General features: G+C 37.2%; 1 protein-coding gene across 2 annotated transcripts in view; it reads left to right on the top strand.

The window, feature by feature from the left end:
* BLNK (B cell linker) overlaps positions 1–10,637 on the top strand; it is a 75,991-nt gene extending 65,354 nt beyond the window's left edge. For both annotated transcript variants that reach the window (XM_047073221.1, XM_047073220.1), the window contains 4 exons: positions 729–796; positions 1,613–1,696; positions 4,269–4,424; positions 10,135–10,637. In XM_047073221.1, coding sequence (XP_046929177.1) covers positions 729–796; positions 1,613–1,696; positions 4,269–4,424; positions 10,135–10,254 — 428 coding nt within the window. In that variant the 3' untranslated portion in view covers positions 10,255–10,637. The remainder of the gene's footprint in view (positions 1–728; positions 797–1,612; positions 1,697–4,268; positions 4,425–10,134) is intronic.
* Positions 10,638–13,641: the final 3,004 nt, after the last annotated feature.

The raw sequence follows: 13,641 nt of genomic DNA, 5'->3' as shown, positions 1-13,641 counted from the left end.
AATGAATGAATGAATGAACGAATGCAGTATTTTCTGTATTTCATGGGTCTCCACATTTAGATTATAAACTCCTTGAGGAAGTTTATGCCTTAAGGCAGCAATTTTCACATGTCTTGGTCTCAGGACCATTTAAACACTCTTAAAATCATTGCGGACCCAAAGACCTTTGGTTCACATGTTTCTTTCTATTGATACTTAATGTATTAATTAAAACAGACATTTAAAGCATATTTATTAATCCATTTTTAATTAAAACTTTTATTTTTTCCTTTAAAAATGTTAAACCCATTACATGTTAACATAAAATATTTTCATGAAAAACCACTATATTTTCCAAACAAAAACAATTGAGTGGAAAGAGTGGCATTGTTTTGCATTTTTGAAGTCTCTTTAATGCCTAGACTAACAGGGACAGCTGGATTCTCATATCTGCCTCTACATTCAATCTGTTGCGATGTTTTTCTGGCTGAAGTATATGAAGAACTTTGGGCTTCACAAAGATACGGATTTGGAAAAGACCTCACAACCTCTCTGAAAGAATCCTGGGGATTCCTGAGGTCCTCAGACCATGCTTTGAGAACCACTGCAATTAAGGATTTTTTTTGGCGTGCGAATGATTTGTCAGTGTGTGTGCCCCCTGCAGCTCCCAGCAACAGTGTTGAGAGTATGGACATAATAACTTCTCAAGATAAGATGAAGACCCCATTGATTTTTCAAATCCCTTCCAGGATTTCCAGAAGGGGGAAGCCCAGCTGTGGATGGCCAATTTTCATCTAACCCTCATTTGTCAGAACAGGTATGAATGAACTCTTATTGCTACCATTAAAATGCAGGAAAGGGCATGTTTTCTTGTAAGGGGTTTGGGGTAAAGCTTGAGGACAGACTGTATTTTAAAAGTCAGCTTGTGAGTTATCACTTGCTGATGGATACAGACTACACTTTTCTTTTTCAGGGATTAAGTCCCTGCTCGATGTATTCCACTTTGTATTCTAGATGCCCTAAATAACAATTGTGTTTCTTCAAAACTAGCAAAGAAGTGTGTTGTTTTTATTGTTCTTCCTCTCACATAGATTCTATTTAAACTGTGTAATTTTCTCAGAATAGATCTGTGGAGGCATATGATATTAAAACACACAACGCAGCACAGTTTTTAAAAAGACAGAGAAAGAACTCTGTATGCCCTTGGGCAAGTCTCCCTAAGCTTTCTCAGATGTAAAATTGGGATGATATTATGTGTCCTTCTTGCCTTCAAAACAGTTAAAAGAATCAAATAAGATAATATTTGGTAAAAACATTTTGGAAATTAAGAAGCACTCCACAAAGCAACAACAATAAGATCACAATAGAAAGGGAGATTATAACTTGTTTAGGAGGAAGGAATAAATGGCTCAGGAATCAGGCAGGATTGATTGATTGATTGATAAGAATGCTCAAGCACTAAGGCCAAACGAGAAAAAAGTCAATTATGTAATCCTGTGATTGATCAAAAGAAGCAGAAAACTCATTTTCAAATTACTGGTCCAAACACAGATTTGTCTTGGTAATGCAAAGTGGGACTTTGTTTTCAGTGCCAGAAGGTACTGTGCTACTGACATTCTTTTCCATTTCACAGGAAGCTGACATCCACTGCAAGCCGTGGTATGCCGGTGCCTGCGATCGAAAGTCTGCTGAAGAGGCTTTATACAGATCAAACAAGGTCTGACCATTTAAAAGACTTTTTTAATGTTTATTCACTTTTGAGAGAGAGAGAGAGAGAGAGAGGAGAGAGAAACAGAGCCCGAGCAGGGGAGGGGCAGAGAGAGAGGGAGACACAGAATCCGAAGCAGGTTCCAGGCTCCAAGCTGTCAGCACAGAGCTGGACGTGGGGCTCGAACTCACAAACCATGAGATCATGACCTGAGCCGAAGTCAGATGCTTAACCCACTGAGCCACCCAGGTGCCCCAGGTGTGACCATTTTTAAATCCCATATTCTGTTCCCAGTCTACTATAGGCACAGCTGTCATCCCAATAATTCGCTGACCAAATAATTGCAGCGATTATAGATGCAGGGATCTTTTTTTATTTACTTATTCAAGAGCCATTGCCATCCCCTCCTGTCTTTCAAGCATCTCCCTCTTTGTTCCTACATCTTATTTCTATTTGTCCTTCCTTTGCAAGGATCCATAGGCCCCACTGCTCTCCAAACAGTGGGAGAGAAGGCTGCAGGGGCAGATCTCTGTAAGGCTTGCTCCTACATGAGATCCATTCAGGAGTGAGAAGTAACAGTCTATTTTGGATCAATGCATGGGTTAAAAGATCAAGGTCAAGGTGGCAGAAAGTACCTGGAAGTAAATTTTTAGAGAGTCCAAGGCAAATCATGTAGGAAACACTAGGAGCAGTTAGTTTAGAAAATCCAAAATTAAAGTGCCACCTTTCCTTTTCTTGCTCTTTCCTTCTTCCATTTCTTTTTTTTTTTTTTTTTTCACTTGCACCTACTTTGTCAGAATATATGACATTTACATACTGGTTTTTGCTACCTTTGCTCTAGTCCTACCTCTACAATTAAATATATTAAATGCTTTCCATTCATCCCTTTGCTGGCTGGCTTTCCAGTTACCTCTTTTTGTTTGACAAATCTCACCTTGTAGTAGATTCTCAGGAAGGACTATGTTTACATTATTCCCTGAGTTCTTGCACATTCAAAGCTGTTTTTTTTATAACCTGATAACCTGGAGGATACCTTGACAGCTTATAAAAACCCTTGTCTTGAGTTTTGAAAGTGTTGCTCCATTGTATTGTCTTGGTTTTTTTTTAAGTTTATTTATTTTCTTTTTTGAGACAGAGAGAGAGAGCACACACATACACACACAGAGGGGAGGAGCAGAAAGGAGAGACAGAATCCTAAGTAGGCTCCATGCATCAGCACAGAGCCCAATGTGGGGCTCGAACTCGTGATCCGTGAGATCACGAACTGAGCTGAGACCAAGAGTCAGACGCTTAACCAACCGAGCCACCCTGATGCCCCACCTTGTTTTATAGGATGTTTTTGAGAAGTCCGATGCTAATGTTATTTTCTTACCCTTATGTGTAATTTCATATTTTAGTCTGAAGGCTCTGCAGACCTTTTGTTTTTAAAATCTAATAGTTTTCTAGAATGTGTCTCTGAGTTGATTTTCAGGTCAATTTTTTCAGATAGATGGAACCCCTTTCTATGTACAGATTTAAGTTTTCTCTTATTTCCAATAAATTTATTTCCAATAAATTTATTTTTCCAATAAAATTCCAGTCTTAAACAGTAGTTCTCTTCTATTGTTTTGTTTTTCTCTTCAAGGACTCAAATTACATGCATTTTGGGTCTTTTTTGTCTTTCTTCCATTTTAACCACTCTGACCCTATTGTATTTCTTCTTCTTCTTCTTCTTCTTCTTCTTTTTCTTCTTTTAAATCTCCTTTTTTGTTGTTGCTTTCTGTCTTGGTTGCTTCCATGCCTTCCTTTACTCATTTATCGTATCTTCATTTAAAGGTATTGTCCCTTGGGCGTCTTGTAATTTCTTCATCGCTGACCCAGATTTGCCTTTCTCTTCAGTTTCCTTCCTGAGTTTGATGAACTCTTATTGCATTTCTTCCTTCTGCTTTTTGTCCATTTTTTGTTCAAAATTTTTGAATTTCTGATATAGAATATTTTTTAAGTTTTTAAGTTATGTATTCATTTTAAGTAATCTCTACACCCAACATGTGGCTCAAACTCACGACCCCAATTTTAAGAGTTTCATGCTCTACTGCCAGACAGACACGCCTAGAATATTTTATAAAATATTTAATTAATTTGGTATGTTGTGTTACAGTTTTTTCTGCTTCAGTATAAGTTTTGGGGAAGAGAATTCTCATCACATCAAATGTTTTGATTCCCAATTTCTGCTTTCTTCTCATAGTACTTTTAAATGGAATTTGTTTCATATTTCTTTTAGTCATAGGTAACTTGTAGACATGGTTCCTAGTTCAAGAGTGCCCTTTTTATTTAATCTTAATCTAAAGATTAAACATTTCTAAATCTATAAATATAACATCTTATTTCATGCATCAAAAAGCTGGCCTTGACCTCACTCCGGATTTTCTGTAAGTATATATTTTACTGAAGTATTTTCTTGGAAAATAATAAACTATAATCAATGATGAAAATCACATAGCTCAATAATTACATTTTGAATATAATGTAGGTATGAACTGATTAATAACCTGTGAAAACATAAGTATACTCACCGTAATCATGTTTTTCTTTTAATAAACAGGATGGATCATTTCTTATTCGGAAAAGCTCTGGCCATGATTCCAAACAGCCATATACACTAGTTGTATTCTTTAATAAGCGAGTATATAATATCCCTGTGCGATTTATCGAAGCAACAAAGCAGTATGCTTTGGGCAGGAAGAAAAATGGTGAAGAGGTCAGTAACATCTCTTTTAATCCAACTCTATAACTATGTATTGAGCACAATGATGTCATAGTGTGTTAGGTGCTAGAAATGAAGAGAAAGGATGCAAGGGCACTCGGTGTGAGGCTTGCATACCTGTCATAAAAAGAGTACAAGGTAAAATACTGTGTTCTGGCAGCATAATCTACAGAAGACAGGAGGATAAACTTGCATGATGTAAAGGCTGCACTTAGTCCCTTTATCCTGTTACTTAGTGGACTCAGTCTGATTCAGTATTTTGGTTCAGAGGAATATAGAAATCAAAGTTGAAATGTCAAGTAGAATTAATGTTGTAAGAATGAAGGTCAGTGTCCAGAGCTCCTAAGTCAAGAACTAGGATCTCAACTCAAATACCAAAGCAGATAACCAAGGGGGCACCTGGGTGGCTCAGTCACTTGAGCATCCAACTTTGACTCAGGTCATGATCTCACGGTTCGTGAGTTCGAGCCCCATGTCGGGCTCTGTACTGACCGCTTCGAGCCTGGAGCCTGCTTCGGATTCTGTGTCTCCCTCTCTCTCTGCCCCTCCTCCACTCATGCTCTGTCTCTCTCTCAAAAATAAATAAACATTAAGAAAAATTTAAAAGTAGATGACCAAGGAAGGATCAGAAGAGATGCAGAAACTTGTGTTGATACATTAGATTCCCATGGACCCGGATGAGCTTTTGGGCCTGCAGCAAGAGAAAAGCATTACAGTAGGTCTTGAGTACTAACCAGATTTAAAGTCCAACCCCTCTTTAATCTAGACTAAACTCAATGTTTACCATACCTCTGCTTAGCCAGTTTGTTTTTATAAGTGAGCCCTGAAATATGGGCTGGAATAATCCATAAATGGTCAGAAAGGGAGTGAAACTTGTACTGGCCTGGAGTAATGGGTTGAATTTGAGCAGCTAAAATGAAAGTTAAAGACGAGAAGGAGAAAAATGGAAAGAACAATCTAAGCAGAGGAAATAGCATTTAAAAATTCAAGTTAAGAAATATTTATTTTCAATACTCCTTCAGAAAGAACTATACCCATTCCGAACCCAGCAGTTGTTAGAAAGCATCTGAATTGTTAGAAATTGTCATAATTGTCATCTTCTCCACTAGATGAGGCCACGGACTAAACTAGGTCTTGCTCATCTCTGTAGTTCCAGAATCACAGAATAGCTGACTTTAGTGGATATTTGATATATACTTATTAAATGATGAATTTATTTGTTGATTGATTACAGGCAGGAGAGTAGCATTTGTAAAACAAACCGATAAGGTCTTCTGTCAATAAATATATTCTTTTTTTTTCTTTTTTTTTTTTTTAAATTTTTTTTTCAACGTTTACTTATTTTTGGGACAGAGAGAGACAGAGCATGAACGGGCGAGGGGCAGAGAGAGAGGGAGACACAGAATCGGAAACAGGCTCCAGGCTCTGAGCCATCAGCCCAGAGCCCGACGCGGGGCTCAAACTCACGGACCGCGAGATCGTGACCCGGCTGAAGTCGGACGCTCAACCGACTGCGCCACCCAGGCGCCCCAATAAATATATTCTTTATTTTGCTTTTTTTAATTATAAAAAATTCATATCTTAAAATTTACCATATTAGTCATTTTTAAGTGTGTAGTTTAGTAATGTTAAATATATTTGCAATGTTGTAAAACAGATCTCCAGAGCTTTTAATCTTGCATATTTGAAATTCTATGTTCATTGAAAACAACTCCCCTTTTCCACTTTCCCCCAGTCCTTGGCAATTATCATTCTACTTTCTATTTCTATGAATTTGACTGCTTTAGATACCTAATATAAGCAGTATCATACAATATTTGTCCTTTTGTGACTGGCTTATTCCATGTAGCATTATATCCTCAAGGTTTATCCATGCTGTGCAGTACGTGACAAGATTTCTTTCCATTTTGAGGCTGCATAGTATTCCATTATATTGTATACCACATTGTGTTTATCCGTTCATCTGTTGATGGACCTTTGGCTATTGTTGATGGCTCTCATAAATAGTTCTTCTATGAACATGGGCATGAAAATGTCTTTGAGACCCTGCTTTCAGTTCTTCTAAGTATATATCCAGAAGTGGGATTGCTGGATCATATGGTAGTTCTATTTTAAAATTTTTGAGGAGCCTCCATATTGTTTTCTGTAGTGATTACCTCATTTTACAATCCTACCAACAGTGCTCAAGGGCTCCAACTTTTCCACATGCCTCCCAAACACGTGAAATTTTCTGGGATTTTTAAATAGTAGTTATCTTAATGGGTGAGAGGTGATATCTTACTGGGGTTTTGATTTGAATTTCTCTGGTGATTAGTGATTTTGAGCATCTTTTCATTTATATATCATCTCTAAAGAAATGTCTATTCAAGTCCTTTGCCCATTTTTAAATTGGGTTATTTGATCTTTTGGTTTTGTGTTGTGGGAGTTCTTTATATATTCTAAGTTTTAAACCATTGTCAGATAGGTGATTTGCAAATATTTTCCCCCATTCTATGAACTGCCGTTTCACTCTTTTGATTGTGACCATTGATGAACAGAAGTTTTTAAACTTAATGTAGTCATATTTGTCTATTTTTGGTTTTGTTGCCTGCGTTTTTTGGTGCCATATTCAAGAAATCATTGCCAAATACAATCTCATGAAAATTTTCCCCTGTTTTCTTCTAGGAGTTTTATAGTTTGGGGTTTTATTTTGCCTTTAATAAGGTCTCAGATAATCAGAAAATGCAAAAAGTCCTGAAACTGAAGACACAAAACATAGATCAAGACCAAACTTGGGTTTTAAAATATAGATTGCATTATCATTTAAAACCAGTTAAATCTTTCTCCCTCTTTCTCTGATCCTCCCCTGTTCATGCTCTCTCTCTCTCTGTCTCAAAAATAAATAAATGTTAAAAAAAAATTAAAAAAAAAAAGGGGGGGCGCCTGGGTGGCTCAGTCGGTTAAGCGTCCGACTTCCGCTCAGGTCATGATCTCACGGTCTGTGGGTTCGAGCCCCGCGTTGGGCTCTGTGCTGACAGCTCAGAGCCTGGAGCCTGTTTCAGATTCTGTGTCTCCCTCTTTCTCTGACCCTCCCCTGTTCATGCTCTCTCTCTCTCTCTGTTTCAAAATAAATAAATGTTAAAAAAAATTTTTTTTTAAATAAAACCAGTTAAATTTTAACAGAACTGTCTGCTTTTTCCTACTCAGAAAAAAACGTCATTCTCACTGAAACTTTTATCTGACAAATCTTTCAAAATAGATGCTCTTCAGTAGTAATCATTGGTAGCAGATGATGGTGATCCTAGTAGGGCAGAGTGACTTTGGATGGATGGTTTCATTCTAAAGCCTCCCCAGGCCATGGTCCAATACTTCTTTAAGAGGGTTAAGGGTAGGTGAGGGAGCTGTCCTGTTTAGAACTCCTGAAACTCTCTCATATATTTTGAACTCTCAGAGGGACTCTGGACTCTCTTGTCCTGCTAAGGAAACTCTGGTAAATAGTGATTCCTTTTGGCTTAAAGAGTCTTTATCACTATCACTCCCTACATATCCACCCTATAGATACCAAAAAAAGAAAAAAAAAAAAAAAGAAAAGATAAAAGAAAAAAAGGGAAAAAAAGCATATTATTATAATGGTATCTGGAAGTGCTGACAGAGTCCATTAAAACTCTTAAGTTATCTACAATAAAAAGGTTATTTCTCCCATATACTGAACATCTTAATGGAAAATTAAAACTTTGGTTACATGATGTCAACCATGTGGATATTGTGAAAAGTCTGTTTGCCTATATTTGCGTAGAAAAAGAAACCAATTGATTAACTGTTCAACTACTTTATGCAGTTGTTTTGGCATTATATAGATACAGTATTGAGTAATTTTATAGCTTTGATATCTATTTGCTTTATTTTATGGACCATGGGATTTTGAGTTATCAGTTTGTTTTTCTGTCCATGTATGAATATCTCAAAAACAATGAATTACTATAGACAAAAAAAAAAAAAAAAAGAGCACTGAAGGGAAATTGCAACTAAGTTATGCTCAATTCTACATCCAATATGTTTCAACTCTCAACTCTGCTCCCTACTTCACACATTTCAACTCACCTCAACTCCATATTTCAAACATTTCAAATGCCCAAACACTCCAACAAAGAAATACTCAAAAATATTCAGGGACTAGAATGACAGACTGAGATGTTTGTTTGCGTAGTTATAGCAACTCTCTCCTGTGTTTCCTGGGTTCAGAACACTTTTGCTTGGAATCCACTTAAAAGAGATTGTGCTATTCCATTTCCTGGTTCTTTCGTCCATCAATTTAACTTCCAACTGCATTCAGTTTAACAACATGCTATGCCAAGCAAACAGAATGAATATCATTGATTTCATTGGCGATTGACAAAGAGCTGAGTGATTGAAGAGAAAGCTAAGAAATAAAAACTGAAGATACTTGAAGGTCCCTGTCTCTTACCTCTCCTCCCTGACCTAATATTCAGATAGCCAATTATCTAAAAGACAACTGGTATTTCATTTGAAAAAGTTGACCAGTATTCTGAATACTTTATTCAATATATAGATATTTAGAAGGTATTCAAATAACTAAAAACTTTTAATTCTGGATGTTTGTCTTTATATGAAAAATTAAAATACAATAAAATCAATTGGTAATAATTGCTAAATTTATGGCAGTGTGACAAAACAATAACTACTTTTTTGAAAACGACTCTAAATGCATTTATTTATGATTGTGAGCTCATAGCACTTTTTTATAATCAATGCATTTCATTTCCTGTTCTGTGTTATATTTATTTTGTGTTCCTTTCCACTATTGATAATTTTCCAGAAGAACATTTTAAAATCCATAGACAATAGGGGTGCCTGGGTGGCGCAGTCGGTTAAGCGTCCGACTTCAGCTCAGGTCACGATCTCGCGGTCCGTGAGTTCGAGCCCCGCGTCAGGCTCTGGGCTGATGGCTCAGAGCCTGGAGCCTGTTTCCGATTCTGTGTCTCCCCCTCTCTCTGCCCCTCCCCCGTTCATGCTCTGTCTCTCTGTGTCCCAAAAATAAATAAACGTTAAAAAAATAAAATAAAAAATAAAAAAATAAAATCCATAGACAATAGGAATTAACATTTGGGAAAATAAATATGTATGGCAAGAACTTGACATGGATTACATTATTAATTACCTCTAAATTAATTATTAATTAGCTCTGGGAGCTAGAGCAGAAATGGAAATATGAGAATTTGTAAAGCTTCTTTATTCAAAAAGGAAAACAAAATAAAACAAGCATGGATTAATCTGGAAAATAGTTCTTCTGACACCAAATTCTAGGGTTAATTTATTACATCAGTCCTTATATCTAAGATTTATGCAACATAACAGATAGTCTATGTTTTGTAAAAATGTAGAGAAACTCAGTGGATGACAGTTTTACACTTGTTACCAAATAAAAAACTATTAAAATATTGCATCATAACTCAATGAAGTAATTTCTCTAAGGGGTTCCACTAATTTAGGCTGCCAGTGTTTTTAATGTTACCGAATATAAGAAAGGCCAGAGTCTGCCACCTCAAGTGTTCCACCCTTTGTTAAATTAGACTTTTTTGGGTAGAATGTCTGCTGAGACCTAGTAACTTTGACTAACTTGAGAAAGTGCGAAAAGATGGGAGGAGCAGAGCTCTAAGTTAATGTGAATTCCAATGTTTAATTCATTTATGTTTTCTTGCTCTAGTACTTTGGAAGTGTTGCTGAAATTATCAAGAATCATCAACATAGGCCTCTGGTTCTTATCGACAATCAGAATAATACAAAAGATTGGACAAGATTGAAATATGCAGTTAAAGTTTCATAGATTTCTTGAAAAAGGTCAACATCATTGCTTCAGACATTTTCCTTATTTCTACTTTTGAGAAAAAGCCCCAAAACTTCATATTTTGGATTATGAACCATCCACTAATAAGATAGAAGATGGAGGCAGCTATTGAGGTGGTCACCCATATCTTTATAAGAAGCTCACGCGGACTTGTTCTACTGTCTGACCTGATGAACTGTGAATATTTGGTGAGGTTGCGTTATCATGCTACTAAAATTCTCTAAATAAATGTCTTTATTTAAAAGAAACAGGTGTAAAGTCTTTTTAGTCATGTAAGAAAATAACACTCTATTTTCAAAATAAGAAAATAATAGTCTTGGATTAAAACAGGGCTGCTGGAAATTTGGGCCACCACAATGGTCACTGGTACACTACTGTAATGCCTACTGCCAATGTTTGACAATTATGTCTTGGTTGAACTTTTAATGTGTAGAAAATACGATATAGATAATGTACAATATTTATAAGTGCAAATTAAGGGGGATGTAATATTCCGTTTTGTGAGTGCTCCCAACCATGGGAGATGTATACAGATATGAACTTTCTAGAAGTTCTTGTCCATGATTAGGTTGTTAGCTTTGGTCTACCCTCTTTGATTATACCCTCTTTGATCTGCATGTCTATTAAATGGACCCCTAAGCTTGATTTGAGATTCCAAGTGGGGTGAGAGCAAAACCAGACTAAAAGCCTAGGGAAACATCGCACAGAACAAGGGCAGAAAAGCAGACATTGATGAACACTAAGGAATAAAATAGATACCATTATGAACAGTCACATCCAAGGCCTTAGATCATCCCAGAAATGTAATATATTTTGTCATATCAAAGCTTTTTATTCTACTACATACTTTTTAGGCAGCACTTAAATGATAAGGCAGCTAATTAAGATAAATCTAATAAATTACGTGAGGAATACACTTGATCACTGAATAAGACAGCAACCTCTGAAAAGATTTTGAAAGGTTAGAAGGCAATATTTCAGAGTAACACACAGACTCATTTGTAAAGATAACTGTATTTTTTAAATGTCATATGCTTTCATATAATAGCATTTTTAGCTGTCATAATGGGTTGAATTGTCCCCCCCCAAAAAAATATGTTGAAATCCTACCCCTAAATGTACCTCAAAATATGACCTAAAGAGGTATTTACAGATGTAGTCAAATTAAGATGAGGCTATTAGGGTGGGCCCCAATCCACCTGTCCTTATACAAAGGTGGAATTCACAGACCCAGACATGCACAGAGAGAAGACTATATGAAGAGATGCCCAGGGAGAATGCCATGTGAAGACAGAGGACTGGAGTGATACATCTACAAGCCTAGGAGTGCTGAAGATTGCCAGTAAGCCCCCAGGAGATAGGAAGAGGCAAGGAAAGATTCCCCCAAGGGTTTCAGATGGAACGTGGCCAAGCTGACACCTTGATTTCAGATTTCTAGCCCTCCAGAACTGGGAGACAATGAATATCTGTTTTATTTCTTTTAAGTCACCCAATTTGTAGTACTTTCTTATGGTAGTCCTAGGAAACAATCTATACACATTTTTGACAATAAAATCAAATATAAATGGGCTTTGGAAATTTTACTTGGAAAGGTTTTTTTTCTCCTTTTAGGAAAACAATAGAATCATTTAGAATGTTAGCAGAGATAATTCACAATTTAAAGAAAACTGGATTTATCTTTTGTAAAACAAATCATCCATTTGTAGTGTGAAGTATGAGGTTTCTGTTTTAGTTTTCCTCAGTGTTATATGGAATGCTTTTCTACTTAAGTAAATGTTCACTAATTCCTTCTGCTACCACGATGATCCTGGCTCCACAACATCCTCTTCTGATCCGCCCCCACTCTGTTCCCCCAGGTAGCCTATTCCAGCCAGGTGAAGGAGCATAGCCATGAGATCATCCTAATCCAGTCGACTGATACTCAGCACTGCTAGGGTAGGTTTCTTGGAGCAGAGACTGGGAGAATTTCTGGGAGCTAAGCCAGTCTCTGCTGAGGATCCACTTCTCTCCAAAGCTGGAGAAACACTCAATCCAAGACAGCAATCTTTCCCCCTTCCACCTGTTACAAGAGCACACTGCAGGACGGCCGTACCTACTTCTCTAGAACCCTCCTGCACCGGTGGTATAGGCTACTCTATGAGACTAGAAAAGTTTCAAGAGATCTCAAAGGCCGTATCTGTGATTTGCAGTGCTCGACAAACAAGTGGTTTTGCATAGGGAGATTTTCAGGCAAACCAGGCGGTGGAATAAAAGCCACCAGTCAAGGAGAAGAACATTGTATAGCAGCTCAAGGAAACAAACCACTAGAGTTCCTGTTTTGTGTTTCAAGGATGTTGCAAAGTCCACTGCAGCTGAAGTAGGAGGAGGACTGTTTGTATATTCAAATGGACAACAGAGATGGGAAGCATAGGCCTGTGGCCACAAGGAGCCTGAAGTATGCTCTAACCAGTCATCCAGGTCAGTGGTTCAGACACCTCGCACTCTGGGAGCTAAACCGCTCCCACTGCAGCTGTGACAAACTTGCCTACACGGGAATGAATCCCAGAGAACAGAATGTAGAGATGTAAATGAGACATGAGGCCACATGAGACATGATCTTAAAGCCAGACTGAACTTCTGTCCTTCAAAATGGATTTAAGATGCCATATGATAGACTATTTCTAGGCAGGGTTGCAAGGAAATCACTAAAAACCTGTCTCCCAGCAAGGTTAGTTGTACCAAATGCCCTTGGCACTTAGCAGCTGTGTCTAACCATGAAGTGGGGTGATATTGGCTTCAGAGTTAGCTCTGGGTGCCCCAGTCCTACCACTTACCAGTATGTTATCAGGTATGTGTCTTACCATTCTAAGCCTCAGTTTCTACATTGTAAAACAGCATCTTTTTGGTAATGGTACAAGAACTAAGATAAGCTAATATATGTTTAATACCTGGCATTTAGTTGTGCCTAATAAATATTAATTTCTAGTCCCCTAACCAAAGTCTCCTTTGCAGAAATAAAATGTAGACAATCCTTCAAATAAACTGACCTATTAAGTATCTTTGGGCATTTATAATTTTAATTTTGTCTCAAGAAATTCCCAAATATTTCTTTATGTTCATGGTGATTAATCTTGTAGTTATTACAAAATTCTTCGAGAATTTGATGAGAGGTATGGGTCTTTGCCCCCAGGGAAATATGCATTTATGGGGACACACAAACTTTAATCAAATTTCATGAGATACATGGGCCCCTAGGGCCTGTCAATGGACCATGGGTACAAAGATCCAAGGCTAAGGACCTTGCCCTACATCTTAAAATGTGAAGCATCAAGATGGATATACTATTCTACTAACAACCTGAGCGATGTAACTCTCCCATGAGCCAAG

This window comes from Lynx rufus, unplaced genomic scaffold, assembly GCF_022079265.1.
Source record: "Lynx rufus isolate CCGP_SWC_20201006 ecotype Redwood Valley unplaced genomic scaffold, mLynRuf1.p SCAF_11, whole genome shotgun sequence".
NCBI classification, from domain to species: domain Eukaryota; kingdom Metazoa; phylum Chordata; class Mammalia; order Carnivora; family Felidae; genus Lynx; species Lynx rufus.
Note: the sequence above shows the minus strand (reverse complement) of the source record. Positions and strands in the feature narration are given on the sequence as shown.